At 39.9% G+C, this 21,355-nt stretch overlaps 1 protein-coding gene across 2 annotated transcripts in view; it reads left to right on the top strand.

Annotated features, from left to right (window-relative positions):
* LOC108519190 (S phase cyclin A-associated protein in the endoplasmic reticulum-like) overlaps positions 1 to 21,355 on the top strand; it is a 121,247-nt gene that overhangs the window by 22,357 nt on the left and 77,535 nt on the right. For both annotated transcript variants that reach the window (XM_017858030.1, XM_017858029.1), the window contains exon 2: positions 11,258 to 11,490. In XM_017858030.1, coding sequence (XP_017713519.1) covers positions 11,258 to 11,490 — 233 coding nt within the window. The remainder of the gene's footprint in view (positions 1 to 11,257; positions 11,491 to 21,355) is intronic.

The raw sequence follows: 21,355 nt of genomic DNA on the forward strand, positions 1-21,355 counted from the left end.
TCACTTTCATGCACACCAATCAGACGTAGATTTGGCCTTTTCACATAATCCCATGTTTCTTGGAGGCTTTGTTCATTTCTTTTGCTCTTTTTTCTCTACACTTCTCTTCTTGCTTCATTTCATTCATTTGATCTTCAATCGCTGATACTCTTTCTTCCAGTTGATCGAGTCGATTACTGAAGCTTTTGCATTTGTCACGTAGTTCTCGTGTTACGGTTTTCATCTCTATTAGTTCTTTTAAGGTCTTCTCTGCATTGATTATTCTAGTTATCCATTCATCTTTTTTTCAAGGTTTTTAGTTTCTTTGCTCTGGTTACGTAGTTCCTCCTTTAGCTGTTGTTTCTGCTGTTAATCATCAGTCACCTTCAATTAGAGCACAAAATGAATTCTTTCCTTGTAAATTGATGTGGATGGTCTGCTGGTGCAGGCTTCATCTTCAACATCATGTCCCTAAACAAGTTATCCATTTGTAAACTGCTGATTTCCTTGGGCCATTGTCCCCATAAACTTTTTGTTAAATACCAGTGATTTCACAGTTCTTCCACCCAAGCTTCGCCATAAATTTGATGTTTGTTCTTGCTTCAATGTTAGCAGAATTCATCTTGCTCTTATAGGAGATCTTTTCAAATTGATGTCTTATCTTTCTTTGTGCCTCCAACTAGAGCCTCTTCAGACATGTTATAACAAGTTAGTATAAGTTTATTTTGGTACAAAAGTAATTGAAATCCATGCATAGTTTTTCCAAAATACACATTTTTCACAAATGTTTTGAAGACCTCTTGTATTAAGGAACGCCTGCATTGTTTGGGAGGATGAACTAGATAATCACCTTGGGGCTTTCCAACTCTGGGAGTCTGATTTTCTCCATTCTTCAAGGTCCACCATCTAGCATTATTATTAGATGGTGATTCCCTCGGTGATGGTGTTATTTTTTTACCCCAACTTTCGCTGTTTATCTGTCCTGTCATTTGCATCAATACACATGCCCCCACCACCTTTTTCATTGGTTTTTTAAATTATTTCCTGGGTTTTGCCTGTATTCCAGATAGATTACTTGAAAAACTTAATGATCATAAATAAAGACCTACAGAATCATAGAATCTGCAACTTAAAAGAAGTCTCAGAGATTAACAAGTCCATCCTTATACCAGGAAAGATACAATGGTGTTAGGGTATATCACCTAACATTGAGTCAGATGTTTTGAATTTGAGAAGCTGCTCTATTATTTGCTGACTTCAAGATCTTGTGTAAGTTGCTTAACCTTTGTGAGCCTCTGTTTTCTCATTTGCATAGTAGGCATAATAATAGATATACTATAGGGTAGCTATAAACATTTAGTGAGATAAAGGGACCTAGCTTGCCATCTTACAGTGGACTCTCAGTAAATACTGCTTAAGGCTGAATGTGCTCATTTTATACATAAGGAACTGGATACACACAAGTCATGCTGGTAGCAGCGGCTGAGATAGAATGAGAGAGACTCAGGCCTCCCAGGAAAGTGCTCCCAACACACCAAAGCTGCTTTGTAAATGCCTCTAAAACCTACTCATTCTTTCATTGGACAAATATTTAGGCATTGGAACTACAGAGACAAATTGTAGCTTACAGTTTAGTAGGAGAAACCAGTAAGAGACATTTAAAATGTAGTGTAAATGAGTGCTGCAGTAAAGCACAGCATGTACAAGGTGTTTGGGAATTACGGTGAGGCACATAACTTATTTTAGGGGGTGGAGAAAAGAAAAGATACCTCTCATAGACTACAATAACTGAAACAGGGGTAAGAGGTGAACACATAGGATATTGCATAGAGAAGGGTTTTGCGTTCAAAATTCCTTTCTTCCTTTAATTCACTTTACAGCTTTGCCCAGGATGACTAAATACTATATATATATATGTGTGTGTGTGTGTGTGTATGTATATATAAATATATATATATATTGAATGCTGGTTTTCTCTTTACCTTGGACCTTCTAAATGTCACACTTACTGGTTTGGTGAATTTTTTAGTGAAAATCAGTGTCTACATGCATTTAAAAAATATTTATTGAACATCTACTACATGTCTGATGTTGTTCTAGGCACTGGGATTGTAGCAGTGATCAAGACAAAGTCTTGCCCTTGTAGAGCTTATATTCTGATTGAGAGAGAGAGGAAATAATGTACAGTATGTCAGGAGGTAGCTATTGCACTGGAAGAAAAAGTTGAGTAAGCAAGAAAGGGAAGATAGGTTTGGGGAGAGACATGTTACTTTAAATAGGATACTCTGGCACAACTTATGGATAAGATGACATTTGAATAGAGACCTAGAAGAAGCGGAGAAATTAGTCGTGAGGTTACCTGGGGGAAGGGCATTCCAGACAGAGGAAATATCGGAATGCGAGCAAGAGACAGACTGACTTAGTATAATAATTTGGAGAGTAATGGAGGTATAAGATAGATCAGAAGGACTTCCTTGGGCATCATGAGATTTGGAGCTTTTAGTTTGCAGGAAATGAGATACCAGGGAATGTGTTGAGCAGAGGAAGTATATGATTCAACATGTATAACAAAGAGTTTTGCAGGCATCGTGACCACTAAGGCATACACTATAAAGTTTGCTGACATTTTATCTTGTTAGGATTTTGGCTGCATAAAAATAGACTCAAAGGCATAAATACGTTAGAAAAGGTAATGATATTTAGGATTAATTGCAGTGTCTTTAATATTGTCATAACATTATTTGGGGCATAAAAGGAAGGGGAATAGGCTGGGCGCGGTGGCTTGCGCGTGTAATCCCAACACTTTGGGAGTCCAAGGTGGACAGATCACGAGGTTAGGAGATCGAGACCATCCTGGCTAACACAGGGAAACCCCATCTCTACTAAAAATACAAAAAATTAGCTGGGCATGGTGGCGGGCACCTATAGTCCGAGCTACTCGGGAGGCTGAGGCAGGAGAATGGCGTGAACCTGGGAGGCGGAGCTTGCAGTGAGCCAAGATCGTGCCACTGCACTCCCGCCTGGACGACAGAGCGAGACTCCGTCTGAAAAAAAAAAAAAAAGAAGGGGAATAATTTTAAAAGATAATAGTGGAAAACTACTAGCCACTTCTGTGTGATTTCCTTTTATATTTTCAAGCATCAGTTCTATTTTTATGCATAATGTAACATGGGCATACACGTTTAATAAGTATCTGTGGCAAAAAGACTGTTTCATGTTTAATGACCATTTGGTATAGGAAATGAGGCCAACAATGTAAGAACTTGTGTCTGCTGCTGGAGCCCTTTCCACATTTTTTGCCTTTTTTTTCTATACTCTGACACTGTCTTGACAGTTTTCTAAACAATCTCTTATTGGTTCTCAGTGAACCTAATTCATATTCTGACCATTCTGTATACACTGTACAGCTTGAAAATATGTAAACCTATCTTCAGAATACAAAAAAGTAGTTGTACAGAATGACCAGTAATTACTAATTTAATTTTCTCTCATGGAATCACATTACAGAACAATAGATTTATATTACTAATAAAAAGCATCTTTCTGTATTGCAAACAAGAATGTTGAAAGTATCTGAAACCACTTTGGCAATGGGAAAAAAGAATACATGCTTGACTTTTAAAAGTTATGACTTTTAATTTAACTTTGCTGAAAACATTTTGATTCAGGGCTTGGTCCTATAAACATTGGGTTTCATTTTGGAGTAAGTTTAGAGAATCGGCACCAGTATCTGTTCCTCAAGGAAGGATGATTTCTGTATCCTCAAGGAAGTCTTTTTCTCCTCTGGACCTTGGTTTCCCCAAAGATAAAATGAAGAGATTTGATTCTAAGATTTTTTCTATATCTAAAACTGTATGAAATATCTACAAATTTTTAAAAGGTCAAATATCTTTTGAGGGGAATGGGAAATTTTGCAATAAGATTATGTACATGAAATCACTGTATAATAAGCTGTTATTATAAGAGTTGGATAATGACCACTCTAGGGTATTCTAAAGAAATATTCTGGCCGGGCCCGGTGGCTCAAGCCTGTAATTCCAGCACTTTGGGAGGCCGAGACGGGCGGATCACAAGGTCAGGAGATCGAGACCATCCTGGCTAACACGGTGAAACCCCGTCTCTACTAAAAAATACAAAAAAACTAGCCGGGCGAGGTAGTCCCAGCTACTCGGGAGGCTGAGGCAGGAGAATGGCATAAACCCGGGAGGCGGAGCTTGCAGTGAGCTGAGATCCGGCCACTGTACTCCAGCCTGGGCGACAGAGCGAGACTCCATCTCAAAAAAAAAAAGAAATATTCTAAAGGAAATACCTTTCATCCATTTGAAAAGAAAGCATGGTTTTAGATTTCTGCCTGAGGAATGAGAGATTCAGAAGGACCAGAAACTACATAGCTCTCTTTCCCAGGCCAGGCTTGGTACATACCAGCACGTGGTAGTTACAAACACTGATGCATGCTGGAAAGGTAACCTTCCCCTGCTCCTCCACAGACCACCCACCCCAGAATGGAATGTGTTCCAGACTCAGGTAAGTCAGGTGTGTAATAGAGCAGAGTGGGGGAAGGGAGGAGGCTGCTTGCACACCTTGCCCAAAGGACATGCCCTTGGCCCAGCAGCTATGCTGAAAGTAAGTTCAAACTCAAGTGTTGCTCTATAAGCAGATATCAGAACTCACTCACATAAGTGTGTATTTCATGTATTAAAGGTGTCCCAAAAGAGCAGGCTGCTCACAAGTGAGCTATTTTACCTCTGGCAAGTAACAATGATAGCCAACTACATGAAAGACAGCAGGGCAGTATACTGCTTTGAATAAAATGTCATTTACAGTATAGATACCTTCTTAAAGTTTCTTTTCGTCAAATCTCATTTTTAAGACTAGAAGGTCTTTGGGAGGCTGAGGTGGGCGGATTGCTTGAGGCCAGGAGCTTGAGACAAACATGACGAAACCCCATCTCTATAGCTGGGCCTGATGGCACACACCTGTAATGCCAGCTTCTTGGGAGGCTGAAGCACGAGAATTGCTTGAACTAGGGAGGTGGAGAATACAGTGAGCAGAGATTGTACCACTTCATTCTAGCCTGGGTGACAGAGCAAGACTCTATCTTAAAAAAAGAAAAAAAAAAAAAAATCATTTTGTCTCACTGAAGATGAGCCCCTCCTTACCTTAATTCTGGCAGTTTTGAAATTCTTTTCTAGATGAAGCATTGGTTTTCTATTACAACATTCCTGTAAAATAACTTAAACCCAGCAAAAGAAAAATCTATACAAAGGGACAAGGAGAATTTCTGGGACCATTTGAATAAAATGTCCTCTGAGACAGACCAAAAAATATTTTACCAAAGGTTGCAAGCAAGAGAACACTATTTTTAACAATGAAAGGGCCAATCTACATGAAAAATATGAAATTTTCTACTGAAAAATTTGTTTCGGTGCTTGAACTGGATGTGAAACTCAGTGAGACTGTTGGAAAATAGAGGAGATCATGGTGAGCAAGTAGGACTGTTCCGTAGAGTAAAGGCCTTTAGACCTGGGCCTGAGATCCTAGGATTTGGCCCCACAAGCCTGACAAGGGAGATTTGCCTTCTGCGGGGCCACAAGGATTCTTTGTGTAACTGCTAGATTGTTATAGAAGTTTCTCCATTTGTGTTTACTTTATGAGCAACTGACAAAATGGTGTTTGTAAAATTAAGCACAAAGCCCCCAGTGAGGCAGAAAATCCAAAGTTGCCAGTCAGCTATAGGCAGAGAATATAAGAATAGTGTAAAACTATATATCTGATTTGCTTTACATTGAGCTTATTTTCTTGGGGCAGATGAGGAGGTAACATTTGGTCCCCAAATCCCATTTACAGTTTCTAAATAATGAGATTAGTATGTTTCACCCAGAACTATCCCAACAGCCCATAAATACATTCTTAATTTTTTTTTTTTTTTTTTTTGAGACAGAGTCTCTCATGGTCACCCGGGCTAGAGTGCAATGGCACAATCTCGGCTCACTGCAACCTCCGCCTCTCAGATTCAAGCAGTTCTCCTGCCTCAGCCTCCCGAGTAGCTGGAATTACAGGCACCCACCACCATGCCTGGCTAATTTTTTGTATTTTTAGTAGATACAGGGTTTCACAATGTTGGCCAGGGTGGTCTTGAACTCCCGACCTCATGATCTGCTGCCTTGGCCTCCCAAAGTGCTGGGATTACAGGTGTGAGCCACCACGCCTAGCCTATATTCTTAATCTTTTGGCCAAGAGTAAAGCTCATGTGAAACCCCTAGTTTTTTAATGGAAGAGACATCAGTAAGGAAGTGTTTTAGCCCGTGACCCATTTTCACATCCTCCCCCAGACACAGCTTCTACACAACTCTCAGTAAAAGAGATGCCCAATGGGAGGGAGTCACTGTGGGGTAAGGGAAACCACATGGGCTTTAGAGTCTTAGCAGATTGGGTTCAACTCCCAGCTCTTCCATTCAGTAGTTGTACGACTTGGACACGTTGCTTGATGTCTCTGAACTTTGATTTCTAGTCTGTAAAAATTAAATGAGACAATATAAGGAAAATGATTAAGAACCTGGCCTGGTAGAAAACTTAGTAAACGTTAGTTTTCATTCTTCCCCCTCTACCCTCATAAGTGTGGCTCATATTTTAACCTTTTCTTGACCTCTTAAGGGTGTCATTTTGAGAATTAGCAGTTAACACTGATTTGTAGTAAATCCTAATTTCATAGGAAATAAAGATGATTCAGTCTGTCCCCAGATCGCAATGCCTTTTGCATTCTCATATCTGTTTTTTCTTGTTCTTCCAGAACTAGTATCACATTTTGCTACCTATAAAATGGTCACCATTTTCTCTATTTTTTTTTTTTTCTGTGAGACGGAGTCTTTCTCTGTCACCAGACTGGAGTCCAGTGGCATGATGTCAGCTCAGTGTAACCACCGACTCCCAGGTTCAAGTGATTCTCTTGCCTCAGCCTCCCAAGTAGCTGGGATTACAGGCACGCACCACCAAGCCCAGCTAATTTTTGTATTTTTAGTAGAGACAGGGTTTCACCATGTTGGCCAGGATGATCTCCGTCTCCTGACCTCGTGATCCGCCCACCTCGGCCTCCCACAGTGCTGGGATTACAGGCGTGAGCCACTGTGCCCTGCCCATTTTTCTCTTTTATATTATTCCTTCTGTTTCTATAAACCAAGAAACCACATCTTGTTACAGAAATTAGAGTCTTTAGGGTCTGGACGAAAGCCTGAGGATAAGCGCAAAGCATCAGTCTGTTCCCTTGGTTATGTATGTGTTAGGTACTCAAATATTAGATGAGCAATGACATCAATTTTATTATCTCAGAAGTCTTTTTTATTTCCTATTGACTCTCAACTGTATTTTTAAAAGTCCCAGTTACTGGATTAAAAAACTTCTAGATAAATGAAAGATTGCTAAGTACAATATGCATACATAGTGTTTTATTTGAAATACTTCATGATGAAAAACAGTACAAGGTTGTTGGAGAAAAAGGAATATGAAAATTTGTGATGAATGAAGAACCCTGACATTACCTAGAAATGTATTACTCATATTCTTTCTGTAGTGTTTAAAAGAAAAAGAAAGTTGTATTTTAGAGGATTTATTGAGTTAATTTTAGAATGTGGCCAGTTGAACACATAAATTACATTCTCTCTGTCGAGAGGCCTTACTAATATTCTAGTAAATAGATGAAAGTCATAAACCCTCAAAGAAAGAGCACAGGAAGGAAAGGAAAGCAAGTTTGTTTTGGTTTTTTTTTTCCAATCTGGAAAGCACATGATTGAAAGACAGTTACCTAAATTAGCAGAACGCCAGAAGAAAATTTGTGCCACAGAATCCCAGCAGGGCTCAAGATTTAGAGTTACTGGCTCTCTCAGAAAATGAGGGCACAAGTGGGGCTGCAAAGAGGGTAATTGGTTGAAAGTCTAAATAAAAGGCAGTTTAGGTGCCCTGGATGCCTTAGAACCTACCTACTGTATGTATAGCCAAGTGACTGTCATTGCCCAACCCTCAAAAAAGACACCAGTTTCAATCAAAGTTACATAGAACATGTGGACACCAGGCACAGCCATACAAAAACAAAGTGAGAAAACCCATTCTCAGAATAGTAAGACACTAAGCCCCCTTCTCCAGTGAACCTCTGAAAATCGGCACCATGTTATACACTCCAGGTTTGTGGAGGATATAAGATTTCATTCTATATCATGAAATTAACTGTCCCGGGAGAATAGACTTATAAATATTAAAAGCTGGGATCCCCCAGCAGAAAAAAGTGTGGTCTCAACTTAATCATCCAAATTGAAACCCCTCATGCAGAAGTTTGTATTCAGCTTCTGATTGATTAGATCCAGATTGTGATACACTGATATATTCATTCATCAATCTTAAATATGAACAAAAAGCCCAAGATTAATACATATTTGAGGAAAGCCTCCAACCTGAAATACAGGAAAACCTCAAACGAAACAGAGACCATGGAAGAAACAAAAGAAAATATTTTTAAAAGTCTAATTTCACAAAGATGAGTGTTTGGTCGAATGGAGGCAGGATGGCGCACTTCCGGGTTCTTCATCACCAACTTTTCCCGCGCGCACGAAAATGCAGCCGGCGCTCCGGAAGGTGCAGACCAACCGGGCATGCGCCAGGTGACGTCAATCCGAAGAGACCAAGATTTACCTGGTCGCACCTGCGGAATGCCCCCCCGACACACCTGTGCCCCGCCTATTGTCCTCCCACTCCTAGAAGAGCCGCTCCTGGCAGACGCCCTGCACAGACTTCCCAGCCCCCCACTCTTGTCGGGACTGCAGGAACTCCGCCCGAGAGCTCACCGGGGGACTCTCTTGGCCTCCTTTGCTGGAGGCTGACAGACCTCTCCCTACCCACCTTCTTCCCTGAAGCTAGGTGACCAAAATAAATTTGCGGTTTTGCTCCTACCCTTGCCTACTCGCTGGTTCTTTTGTGCTCGCTCTGGTGGTCTTAGAAAAACAAATCAATGAGAAGATATTGCATCCATGAAATAAAACAAGACATTACCAAAACATATAGAAAGCCAAAAAGAACTCTTGAAATTTTAAAATATAATTGATGAAAGAAAAAAAATTAGTAGGACCGGAAAATAAGTTAAGGAAGTCTCCAAAGAAGTAGGAAAAAACATAAAAAGATGAAAAGCAAGAGAAAAAATATTTTCCAAATTAGAAGCTCAGTCTAGGTTCAAAATCCATCAGAAGGCCAAGGGCAGTGGCTCATGCCTGCAATCTCAGCATTTGGGGAGGCCAAGATGGGCGAATCACCTGAAGTCGGGAGTTCCAGACTAGCCTGGTCAACATGGTGAAACCCCGTCTCTACTAAAAATACAAAAATTAGTCAGGTGTAGTGGTGCACACCTGTAATTCCAGCTACATGGGAGGCTGAGGCAGCAGAATCGCTTGAACCCAGGAGGCAGAGGTTGCAGAGAGGTGAGATCATGCCATCGCACTCCTTTCTGGATGACAGAGTAAGACTGTGTCTCCAAAAAAACAAAACAAAAAATCCAATAGAGAAAATGGGAGAAAATTAGCAAAGAAATAATGCAAGAAATTTTCCCAGAAATGAAACATAAAACTTTCAAGTTGAAAAGACCACTGAGTTTTCACACAATAAATAAAATCTATACCAAGGCACAGGAAATCAGCCATAAGAAGATTCTGTTTCTGGAGTTTCAAAGTTCTACAGGATATGCACTGAAGTATTAGGAATTAGAGACTTCTAAACAGCCATGCTTGAAGTGGAAAACAATGGAGCAGTCCTTCAGAACTTAAAGGATATGGGTTCCAACCAAGAATCCTATATCCAGCCAAACTATAGATAAAATGTAAGGATAATAAAAGATATTTTTAAACGTGCAGAATCTCAAAATGTTTCTTCCTGTGCACTCTTTCTTAGGAAGATGATGGAATAGACCCTACACCAAAATGAGAGAATCGTATGTAAAGAAAAGGAAGACAATGTGATCCAAGAAATAAGGGCATCTAACCTAGAGCTGTGTAGTAGGCCTAGAGAGCTACCAGTCTAGGTTAGAGAAGGAGGGTGGCAGATTTCAGGAAGAATGTCTCCTTTGGAGAAGGAAAAAGAATCAGCAATCCCTGATGTAGATGAACTTGAGAGGAAATTTCATTTTGACCAGAAAGATAGACAATTAATTGATGACACATAAATAGGAAATTCAACATATAGGGAAAAATGATTATCTCAGTAAAACTAAAAATTTTGGACAAATGGGTAAATATTAAGTAGATTAGCTGTGAATGTTTGCATAGTCATAATAGAAAAAACAATAACTATTACTATGCAGTCGATAGTGCTATTTACCAGATGTTCTGATTCTTTCTCTGTTTCCAAGTACATGATAGGATGACAGTTCCTGGCTCCCTTTGTGGTTGGGTGGACTTGTGTGACTAGTTCTGGCCAATAAGTTGCTTGTTTTTTCTAAGGATCCCCTTTTGGATCCAAGTGATCATTTATTCCTCTATCTTTGGTAGAACTGATACAGATAAATAGTGAAAATGAGGCAAAGACCAGTTGTCACCAAGTAGGTACACTTGTGGAATTTAATATTTTACCAAATATTTTCCCATTCATCTTCTTAGTTGAACTTCAGAGTTGTCCTGGGAGCTAGGGAGATACAGAAAGCAAGGAACTTGTCTCAGATCATATACTGCAGAGCCATGGTCCAAGCTGCAACGTTTAACAACCACATTACTTGTAAACTATACACAAAGAGAGCTGAGTGTGACGTTATGTATAGGGAAAGAACTGCTTTGCCATTTTGTAGTAGGAAATGCAAATTTCATCCTGATAGAGGAATTCAGGTTAGATATTTTTTAATACACTGTGATAAGAAACAGTGCTATCATTTTATCAGTTTTTCTGAGTTCATTTAAATTTTTAATGTAATTTATTAAGTAAGTATTGAATACTCACTGTGTGCCTGTGCATGTTCTAAGCATTTTATATGTATTAGCTCTTTTAATAATCACAAAAATTATATGATACAGGTACTCTTGTTATCCTTGTTTTATAGATGAGAAATTGGAATTTTGAAATAGTAACCTTATCCAGGGACATCAAGTACTGAGGGTAAAGCTCAGATTTGAATTTGCAGTCTGATTTCAGAGCCAACACTTTTCAACATTTTAGATTGTCAAAATTACTTATGATTCCAGAAATGTTCTAAACTATCTCTGCCCATTTTTGGTGGTTTTATTGAAACATATTTACTGTACTTTTTTTCATCTAGGTTTATGTTCCAGATGAAAATAATACTGTTTTGGGAAGAAATACAAATAAACAAGTTTTTGAGGGCTTGACAACGGGACTTCTCAAAGTCAGTGCTGTGGTTTTGGGCTGCCTGATTGCCAGTCGACCAGATGGAAACTGCCAGCCAGCTACCCCCAAAATACCAACACAGGAAATGAAAAACAAACCCTCACAAGGTGATGCTTTTAACAATCGAGTTCAGGACCTTATCAGGTAAAATTGCTAGAGTTCTTAAAACTTTGCTCTTTGTTAAAAAACTATATTAAAATAATTTAAATCTCAAGGCCCATGTTATGGCAGTGGTTCTCACGGTGTCATTCATACATTCCTGGTAGAGAATACCAAAAATACCTTGTAAACATTTCTCAGATTTATCACCTTCACTCCATTGCTGCTATTAATACTTGAGCTATTCAGGCTCTTTTGCAGCAGCAGACAGCATGTCTGTCTGTCTCACCCCCACCTTTTAAAAATAAGTTCTTTTTCCTAATTATAAAAGGAATACATGCTCAATGATAAACACAATTTGGAAAACACAGAAGAGCACAATGGATTTTTTAAAGCAGTTTTGTAGAGAGAAAGAAAATTCTTTTAATGAAAAGCAGTATAAGTAGAGCTCAGGTATCATTCTTGGTTGTTTTTTTGTTTTTGTTTTTGTTTTCTATCACCCAGTCTGGAGTGCAGTGGCGCAACCTCGGCTCACGGCAACTTCCGCCTCCTGGGTTCAAGCAATTCTCCTGCCTCAGCCTCCTGAGTAGCTGGGATTACAGGCACTTGCCACCATGCCTGGCTAATTTTTGTATTCTTAGTAGGGATAAGGTTTCACCATGTTTGCCAGGCTGGTCTCAAACTCCTGACCGCAAATGACCCACCTGCCTCAGTCTCCCAAAGTGCTGGGATTACAGGTGTGAGTCACCATACCTGGCTTTTCTTGATATTTAGATATGTGATGTTAGAATGTGTTCCGTTAGAGCTTTTACAACTTTCTTGATGTCAGCTCTCTCCAACTGAAGGAATTTCTGAGAACTCCCCTATCTCAGTTCATCTCTGATTCGATTCAGACTTGAAACAGCAATAATAGCTACCATGTACAGAGTACCCATTATAGTACAATACCTTATACCTAGTAGGGTTAACCTTATAGGGTTATACCTACAGTATAGTATAGTCACCCTAGAAGGTTCCTGTAAGTGTAAGGTAATTATAGTAGAGGCTTTGCAGCCCCGTAAATGTAGGATTTCTAACCCAAACTTTGTAGGTGATGAAATCGCTCAGAGATGTTCAGTGTTTAGCCCAAGGTTATGTAATAAATAAGATTAAAAGTAGGTAGGAGAACTGAGACTGGAACTCATGTCTAGCTGGACTCCCAACACCTGTATGCTTTCCACTACACAGATGTGGCAATTTGTGACACCTGTTCAAGGTCAGCGCTGTTTCCTTCTAAGGTCACCTTCTCTCCAGGGAAATTTACTCCTGCTTTGGCATCTGAACTCATTTACCCTCGTTAATTTTTTATTTCCCAACAGAGTTTCATCTGGTGTTAATCAATTACCTGTTCCGCCTATCAGCACCTCTTCTGTGTTCTGCACTGATCTCTGGCTCCCCAAATCCATGCAATTTGTTGCTCTCTGAAGCTTATGGTTGCTTAACAGAAGAACAAGAATGCACTCCTCTGTGTTTGCTTCTTTCACAGTTCATAAATTTCTTCTGCTTTCTTGTAGTGCTTTCTTGGGAACAGTTGTTTCATTCAGTAGCTTCCTTACCCTTGATTACTTTGTTCACTTACCCCTTCTATCTGCCTGTCCTCTTTCCTCAAGTATATTTATTGCTGGAGAGCACCAGGCCCTTTGGGCCACAACCATTTATCTTACAGCACTTGACTTTTAGCCTCCCTGGCCTTTCTCTCTCAGTTGCTTGATCCCATTCAATTCCCCATGTCCTTTTGGTCATTGTAGAGCTTTGCCCTCTCTGCTGACGAATGTCATTCTGTCCCTGCATTCTCCCTTGGGCTACCCTGTGATGCAGCAACCCTACATTCTTGTCATCCAGACAACTTAGCCACATGCCTCAGCTGTGATGAAGCAGAAGACCCATTCAAATGCTTCATTACAATTCCAGTGGGCTTTCCAAGGGGAAGTACATACTTTTTCACATATATTATTATAAATACCAAATCATTCTTTTTATACCTTCCTTTAGGAGGTATTTTTCCCCTAATACCTTCCTCCTTTAGGAAGGAGCAATGGTAATCTGCCAAACCAAATAACTCATGTGACTTAAAAAGGATGATTGACAACCATACTGCTTCAAAAAATACCATGCCAGTCTTTCTCTGATTTGAACCACTGTTGTTGAATATTGTTTTCTTACAGATAATGCATTGTTAGTTGGCTTGGTGAAGACTGTGTGTAAAACCGCAAACCATATTTCACATCTGCCTAGTGTAGCAAACAAAGCAATTTTTTTTGTTGTTAATCATTTTCATATTTGCCTTCTCACCTTCCCAGATATGAACTGACAGGAAGTCTCACTCCACTCCCTGTTACAATCAGGACATTTTTGTCAGTTGTGAAGTTGAGTAGAAAGGGCTCCAGTACAGTCGTTGGAGCTGTTCTCTGGCTGTATCCCTGAAGTAGAGCAGGAGCAGATTCTGACATCTATCCCTTCCTTCCCCTTATCTGGCATAGAAGAGGTAGGAAGATATCTAAGAGACATGAGATCATTACAGTATTTATTCTTACTATTTTATTTTTTTCAGTCAAGTTTCTGCATCTAAGCCATTCTTGGAAATATTTTTCAATTCAAAGTATGGTCACCCATACTAATTTTGTGCCAGACACTGTAGAAGGCCATGTCAAAATTTAAAAGATTTTACAGCATATCCAACTAATTTTATTTTACTATTAAATATCTGAATTTCTTTCATTTTTAATTTTTTTTTAATTGGCACATTGTAACTGTATTAGTCCGTTTTTACACTACCGTTAAAGACATACCCAAGACTGAGAAGAAAAGAGGGTTCCACATGGCTGGGGAGGCCTCACAATCATGGCAGAACACAAGGAGGAGTAAGTCATGTCTTACATGGATGGTGGCAGGCAAAGAGAGAGCTTGTGCAGAGGAACTCCTCTTTGTAAAACCATCAGATCTTTTGAGACTCATTCACTATCACGAGAACAGCATGGGAAAGACCTGCCCCCACAATTCAGTTACCTCCCACCAGGTCCCTCCCAAAGCTCATGGGAATTCAAGATGAGGTTTGGGTGGGGATGCAGCCAAACCATATCATTCCACCACAGCCCCTCCCAAATCTCATATCCTCACATTTCAAAACCAATCATGCCTTCCCAACAGTCCCCCAATGTCTTAACTCATTTCAGCATTAACTCCGAAGTCCGTAGTACAACGTCTCATCTGAGACAAGGCAAGTTCCTTCTGCCTATGAGCCTGTAAAATCCATAGCAAGTTAGTTACTTCTTAGATACAATTGGAGTACAGGCATTGGGCAAATATACCCATTCCAAATAGGGGAAATTGGCCAAAACAAAGGGGCTACAGGCCCCATGCAAGTCCAAAATCTAACAGGGCCGTCAGATCTTAAAGCTCCAAAATGATCTCTTTTGACTCCATGTCTCACATCCAGGTCACGCTGTTGCAAGAGGTGAGTTCCCATCATGTTGGGCGGCTCTGCCTGTGTGGCTTTGCAGGGTATAGCCCCTCTCTTGACTGCTTTCATAGGCTGGCATTGAGTGTCTGCAGTTTTTCCAGGCACGTGGTGCAAGCTGTCAGTGGATCTACCATTCTGGGGTCTGGAGGATGGTGGCCCTTTTCTTACAGCTTCACTATGTGGTGCCACAGTAGGGACTCTGTGTGGGGGCTCTGACCCCACATTTCCCTTCCACACTGTGCTAGCAGAGGTTCTCCATGATGGCCCCTCCCCTGCCGCAAACTGGGCACCCAGGCATTTCCATACATCCTGTGAAATCTAGGCAGAGGTTCCCAAACTTCAATTCTTGGCTTCGGTGCACCTGCAGGCTCAACACCACATGGAAGCTGCCAAGGCTTGGGGCTTCCACCCTCTGAAGCAACAGCCCAAGCTGTATCTTGGCCCCTTTAGCCATGCCCAGAGTGGGTGGAAGTCAGGGTACCAAGTCCCTAGGCTGCACAGAGCAGGGGGGTCCTGGGCCTGCCCCACTAAACCATATTTTCCTCCTAGGCCTCCAGGCCTGTGATGGGAAGGGGTGCCATGAAGACCTCTGACATGCGCTGGAGACATTTTCCCCATTGTCTTGGGGATTAACATTCAGTTCCTTGTTACATACGCAAATTTCTGCAGTTGGCTTGACTATCTCCTCAGAAAATGGGATTTTCTTTTCTATCGCATAGTCAGGCTGCAAATTTTCCAAACTTTTATGCTCTGTTTCCCTTTTAAAATTGAATGCTTTTAACAGCACCCAAGTCACCTCTTGAATGCTTTGCTGCTTAGAAATTTCTTCTGCCAGATACCCTAAATCATCTCCCTCAAGTTCAAAGTTCCACAAATCTCTAAGGTGGGGGAAAAATGCCACCAATCTCTTTGCAAGAGTCACCTTTGCTCCAGTTCCCAACAGTTTCCTCATCGCCATCTGAGACCAGCTCAGCCTGGATTTCATTGTCCTTATCATTATCAGCATTTTTGGTCAAAGCCATTCAACAAGTCTCTTAAGTTCCAAACTTTCCCACATTTTCCTGTCTTCTTCTGAGCCCTCCAGACTGTTCCAACCTCTGCCTGTTACCCATTTCCAAAGTCACTTCCAACATTTTCAGGTATCTTTTTAGCAGAGCCTCACTCTACTGGTACCAATTTACTGTATTAGTCCGTTTTTACCCTGCTGATAAAGACATAACCAAGACTGGAAAGAAAAAGAGGTTTAACGGATTTACATTTCCACATGGCTGGGGAGGCCTCACAATCATGGTGGAAGGCAAGGAGGAGCAAGTCGCAACTTACGTGGATGGTGGCAGGCAAAGAGAGTTTGTGCAAGTGAACTCATTTTTATAAAAAACCATCAGATGTTATGAGACTTATTCACTATCCTGAGAACAGCACGGGAAAGACCTGTCCCCATGATTCAAGTGCTCCCACCAGGTCCTTCCCACAATACATGGGAATTCAAGATGAGATTTGGGTAGGGACACTGCCAGACCATATCAGTAACTGTACAAACTTACTGAGTACATTTTGATGTTTTTGTATGTGTATATTATATAATGATCTAATCAGGATATCTATTGTGTTCATAACCTCATACATTTGTCATTTGTTTGTGGTAAGAACGTTCAGAGGCCTTTCTTCTAGGGATTTTGTAATATATAACACTTTACTGTTAACCATAGTCATTCTACTATGCAATAGAACACCAAAATTTATTCCTCCTATCTAATTGTAGCCTTGTACCCATTGACCAACCTCTCTTCCTCCTCCCTTCTTCCCCCACCCCCTCCTCAGCCTCTGGTAACCACTGGTGTACTCTTTGCTTCTGTGATACCAACCTGAACTTCTCTTTTTAGATTACACACTTGAGTGAGATCGTGCAATATTTGTCCTTTTGTGCCTGTCTTATTTCACTTAACATAAAAACCTCCAGGTCCATCCATGTTGTAAAAAAGAAAGATTGCATTCTTTTTTATGGCTAAATAGTATTCCATTATGTATGTATACCACACTTTATCCTTTAATCCACTGAAGAACACTTAGGTCAACTCTGTATCTTGACTATTATGAATAGTGCTACAATAAACATGGGAGTGTAGATACCTCTTTGACATGCTGATTTCATTTCTTTGAATTTATAGCCAACAGTGGTATTGCTGGATCATACAGCAATTCTATTTCCAGACTTTTTATATGATGGCTATACTAGTTTACAATCCCACCAACAGTGTTTAAGTGTTTCCTTTTCTCTACATCCTCACCAATGTTTGTTTTGTCTTTTTTGTTTCGTTTTTTTTTTTTTGAGACACTGTTGCCCAGGCTGGAGTGCAGTGGCACAATTATGGCTCACTGCAGCTCAACCCCCCAGGGTCAAGTAATCCTCCCAAATCAGTCTCTCAAGTAGATGGGACTACAGGTGCAAACAACCACACCCAGCTAGATTTTTTTTTTTTTTTTTTTTTTTTGGTGGAGTTTTGCTCATGTTACCAGGCTGGGAAAGTGCAGTGGTGCAATCCGGCTCACTGCAACCTCTGCCACCCAGGTTCAAGTGATTCCCCTGCCTCAGGCTCCCAAATAGCTGGGCTTACAGGTGCTTGGTACCACGCCTGGCTAATTTTTGTATTTTTAGTACAGACGGGATTTCACCATGTTGGCCAGGCTGCTCTCAAACTCCTGACCTCAGGTGATCCACCAACTAATTTTTTAATTTTTTTTTATAGAGACAAGTCTCACTATGTTGTCCGGGCTGGTTGTGAATTCCTGGACTCAAGCAGTCCTCCCACCTCAGCCTCCCAAAGTGCTAGGATTACAAGGAGGTGTGACTGTACCCAGCATCTTATTTTGTCTTTTTGATAATAACTATTCTAACTGGAGTGGACTGGTATCTCATTGTGGTTCTAATTTGCATTTCCTTGATGATTAGTGATGTTGAGCATTTTTTCACATACCTGTTGGCCATTTGTATGTCTTCTGAGAAAAGTCTATTAAGATCTTTTGTCCATTTTTGAATTGGGTTGTTTAGTTTTTTACTGTTGAGTTATTTAAGTTTTGCATATATTCTAGATATTAACCCATTATCAGATGTATAGTTTGCAGATATTTTCTCCCATTCTGCAGGTTGTCTCTTCACTCTGTTAGTTAACTTTGCTGTGTAAAATCTTTTTAGTTTGATATAATCCCCTTTGTCTATTTTTGGTATGTTAATTGTGGTTTTGAGATCTTGTTTTTAAAATCCTTGCCTGACTCAATCTTGTGAAACATTTCCTCTGTGTTTTCTTCTAGTACATTCATAGTTTCAGGTTTTACATTGACATTTTTAAGTTATTTTGAGTTGGTTTTTGTATTGGTGAGAAGTAGGGTTCTAGTCTCATTCTTCCGCATGTAGATACCCAATTATCCCAGCACAATTTATTGAAGAGACTCTCATTTCCCCATTGCATGTTCTTGGCAGCTTTACCAAAAATAAGTTGGTTGTCAGTGCATGCATTTATTTCTGTACTCTTTATTTTGTTCCACTGGTCTATGTATCTGTTGTTATGCAAGTACCATGGTGTTTTGGGAACATAGTTTTGTAGTAAATTTTGAAGTCAATTAATATGATGCCTCCAGCTTTGTTCTTTTTGCTCAGGATTGCTTTGGCTATTCAGGCTCTGTTTTGTTTTGGTTCCCTATGAATTTTAGGATTGTTTTTGTTTCTGTGAAGAATGTCATTGGTATTCCAGTAGAGATTGCATTAAATCTGTAGATTGCTTTGGGTAATATGGCCATTTTAACAGTATTAATTATTCTAATCCATGAACACAGGATTATTTTTCCATTTATTGGTGTCCTCTATTTCTTTTATTAAAAAAAAAATTCTTTTCATAGTTTACAATGTAGAGATCTTTTATCTTGTTAAGTTTATTCCTAGGTATCTTATTTTATTATTACTATTGTGAATGGAATTGCTCTCTTGATTCTTTTCAGGTCATTCACTATTAATGTATGGAAATACCACTGATTTTGTATGTTGATTTTGTATCCTGCTAATTTGCTGAATTCATTTATTCAAAGAGTTTTTTGGTGGAGTGTTTAGGATTTTCTGTATGTAAGATCATGTGCCAGGCATAGTGGTATGCATCTGTAGTCCCAGCTACTCAGGAGCTCAGGAGACTAAAGCAAGAAAGAGGATCTTGAACCTAGGAGTTTGAGATCAGCCTAGGCAACATAGACACCATCTCTGGGAAAAAAGAAAAAAAAAAGGAAAAAACATGTGTGAACAGGGACATACTGACTTCCTTCTTTCCCATTTGGATGCCTTTTATTTCTTTCTCTTGACTAATTGTTCTTGCTAGGACTTCCAGTACTGTGTTGAATAGAGGGGTGAATGTGGGTCTCCTTGTCTCGTTTCTAATCTTATGACATTAGCTACGGGTTTGTCTTAAGTGACTTATGTTGTGTTGAGGTATGTTCCTTGTATACTGAATTTGTTGAGAGTTTTTTCAATGAAGGAATGTTGAGTTTTGTCATATTGTTTTTCTGTGTCTCTTGAAATGATCATAGGGTTTTTGTCTTTCTTTCTGTTAATGTGGTGTGTCATATTTATTGATTTCCATATGTTAAGCCATCCTTGCATCCCTGGGATGAGTCCCACTAATCACAGTGAATGATCTTTTTAATGTGCTATTGAAGTTAGTTTGTTAGTATCTTGTTGAGAATTTTTGCATCTGTGTTCATCAAGTATATTGGCTTGTAATTTTCTTGTGTTATATGTTTCTCTGGTTTTGAAATCAGAGAAATGCTGGCCTCATAAAGTAAGTTCCTTCCTCTTTAATTTTGAGAGGTTTAGTTTGAGAATTCGTATTAGTTCTTTTTTTTTTTTTTTTTTTTTTTTTTTTTTTTTTTTTTTGAGGCAGAGTTTTGCTCTTGTTGCCCAGGCTGGAGTGCAATGGCGCAATCTCGGCTCACCACAACCTCCACCTCCCAGGTTCAAGCGATTCTCCTGCCTCAGCCTCTCGAGTAGCTGGGACTACAGGCATGCACCACCACACCAGGCTAATTTTGTATTTTTAATAGAGATGGGTTTTCTCCACGTTGGTCAGTCTGGTCTCGAACTCCTGACCTCAGGTGATCCACCTGCCTCAGCCTGCCAAAGTTCTGGGATTACAAGCATGAGCCACCGCACCCGGCCGATAATTAGTATTAGTTCTCTAAATATTTGGCAGAATTCAGCAGTGAAAACTTCAAGATCCTGGTTGGTTGGTTTGTTTGTTTGCTTTTGATACAGAGTTTCATTCTTATTGCCCAGGCTGGAGTGCAATGGCACGATCTCAGCTCACCACAACCTCCACCTCCTGGGTTCAAGCAATTCTCCTGCCTCAGCCTCCCAAGTAGCTGAGATTACAGGCATGCACCACCAGGCCCGGCTGATTTTGTATTTTTAGTAGAAATGGGGTTTCTCCATGTTTGTCAGGCTGGTCGCGAACTCCCATCCTCAGTTGATCCGCCGGCCTCAGCCTCCCAAAGTGCTGTGATTCCAGCTGTAAGCCACCACGCCCAGCCCTGGGCTTTTCTTTGATGGATGATTTTTTTATGACTGATTTCATTTCCTCCCTCATTCTTGGTCTGCTTAGATTTTCTTTTTATAGTTTATATCTTGGTATGTTGCATGTGTGCAGGAATTTATTCATTCTATTATCAAACGTGTTGGTATATAGTTGTGCATAATAGTCTCTTATGATCCTTTGTATTTCTGTGGTATCAATGATTATGTGTCCTTTTTCATTTCTGATTTTGTGTTTTCTCTCTTTTATTCTTAGTCTAGCTAAAAGTTTCTCAGTTTTAACTTTTTTTTTTTTATTTTAAAATGAGCTTTATTTTCAAAAACAATTTTAGATTTACAAAAAAATTGAAAAGATAGTTCAGAGAGTTTTCATACACTCCACACTGTTTCCCCTATTGTTATCTTTCATTAGGATATATTTGCCATGATTAATGAACCAATATACACCTATAGTTTATTTATATTTTTGAAATTTTCAATTAGTGTCTTATTGAAATTTTCAATTAGTGTCAATTAGTGTTCCAGGCTACCATCCAATCCAGAACACCACATTACATTTAGTAATCATGTTTCTATCACTTTTTTTTTTTTTTTAATTTTAAGTTCTAGGGTACATGTGCATAACGTGCAGGTTTGTTACATATGTAAACTTATGCCATGTTGGTGTGCTGCACCCACCAACTCGTCAGCACCCATCAATTCATCATTTATATCATGTATAACTCCCCAATGCAATCCCTCCCTCCTCCCCCCTCCCCATAATAGGCCCCAGTGCATGATGTTCCCCTTCCCGAGTCCAAGTGATCTCATTGTTCAGTTCCCACCTATGAGTGAGAACATGC

This window comes from Rhinopithecus bieti, unplaced genomic scaffold, assembly GCF_001698545.2.
Source record: "Rhinopithecus bieti isolate Rb0 unplaced genomic scaffold, ASM169854v2 scaffold_47256, whole genome shotgun sequence".
Taxonomy (NCBI): Eukaryota; Metazoa; Chordata; class Mammalia; order Primates; family Cercopithecidae; genus Rhinopithecus; species Rhinopithecus bieti.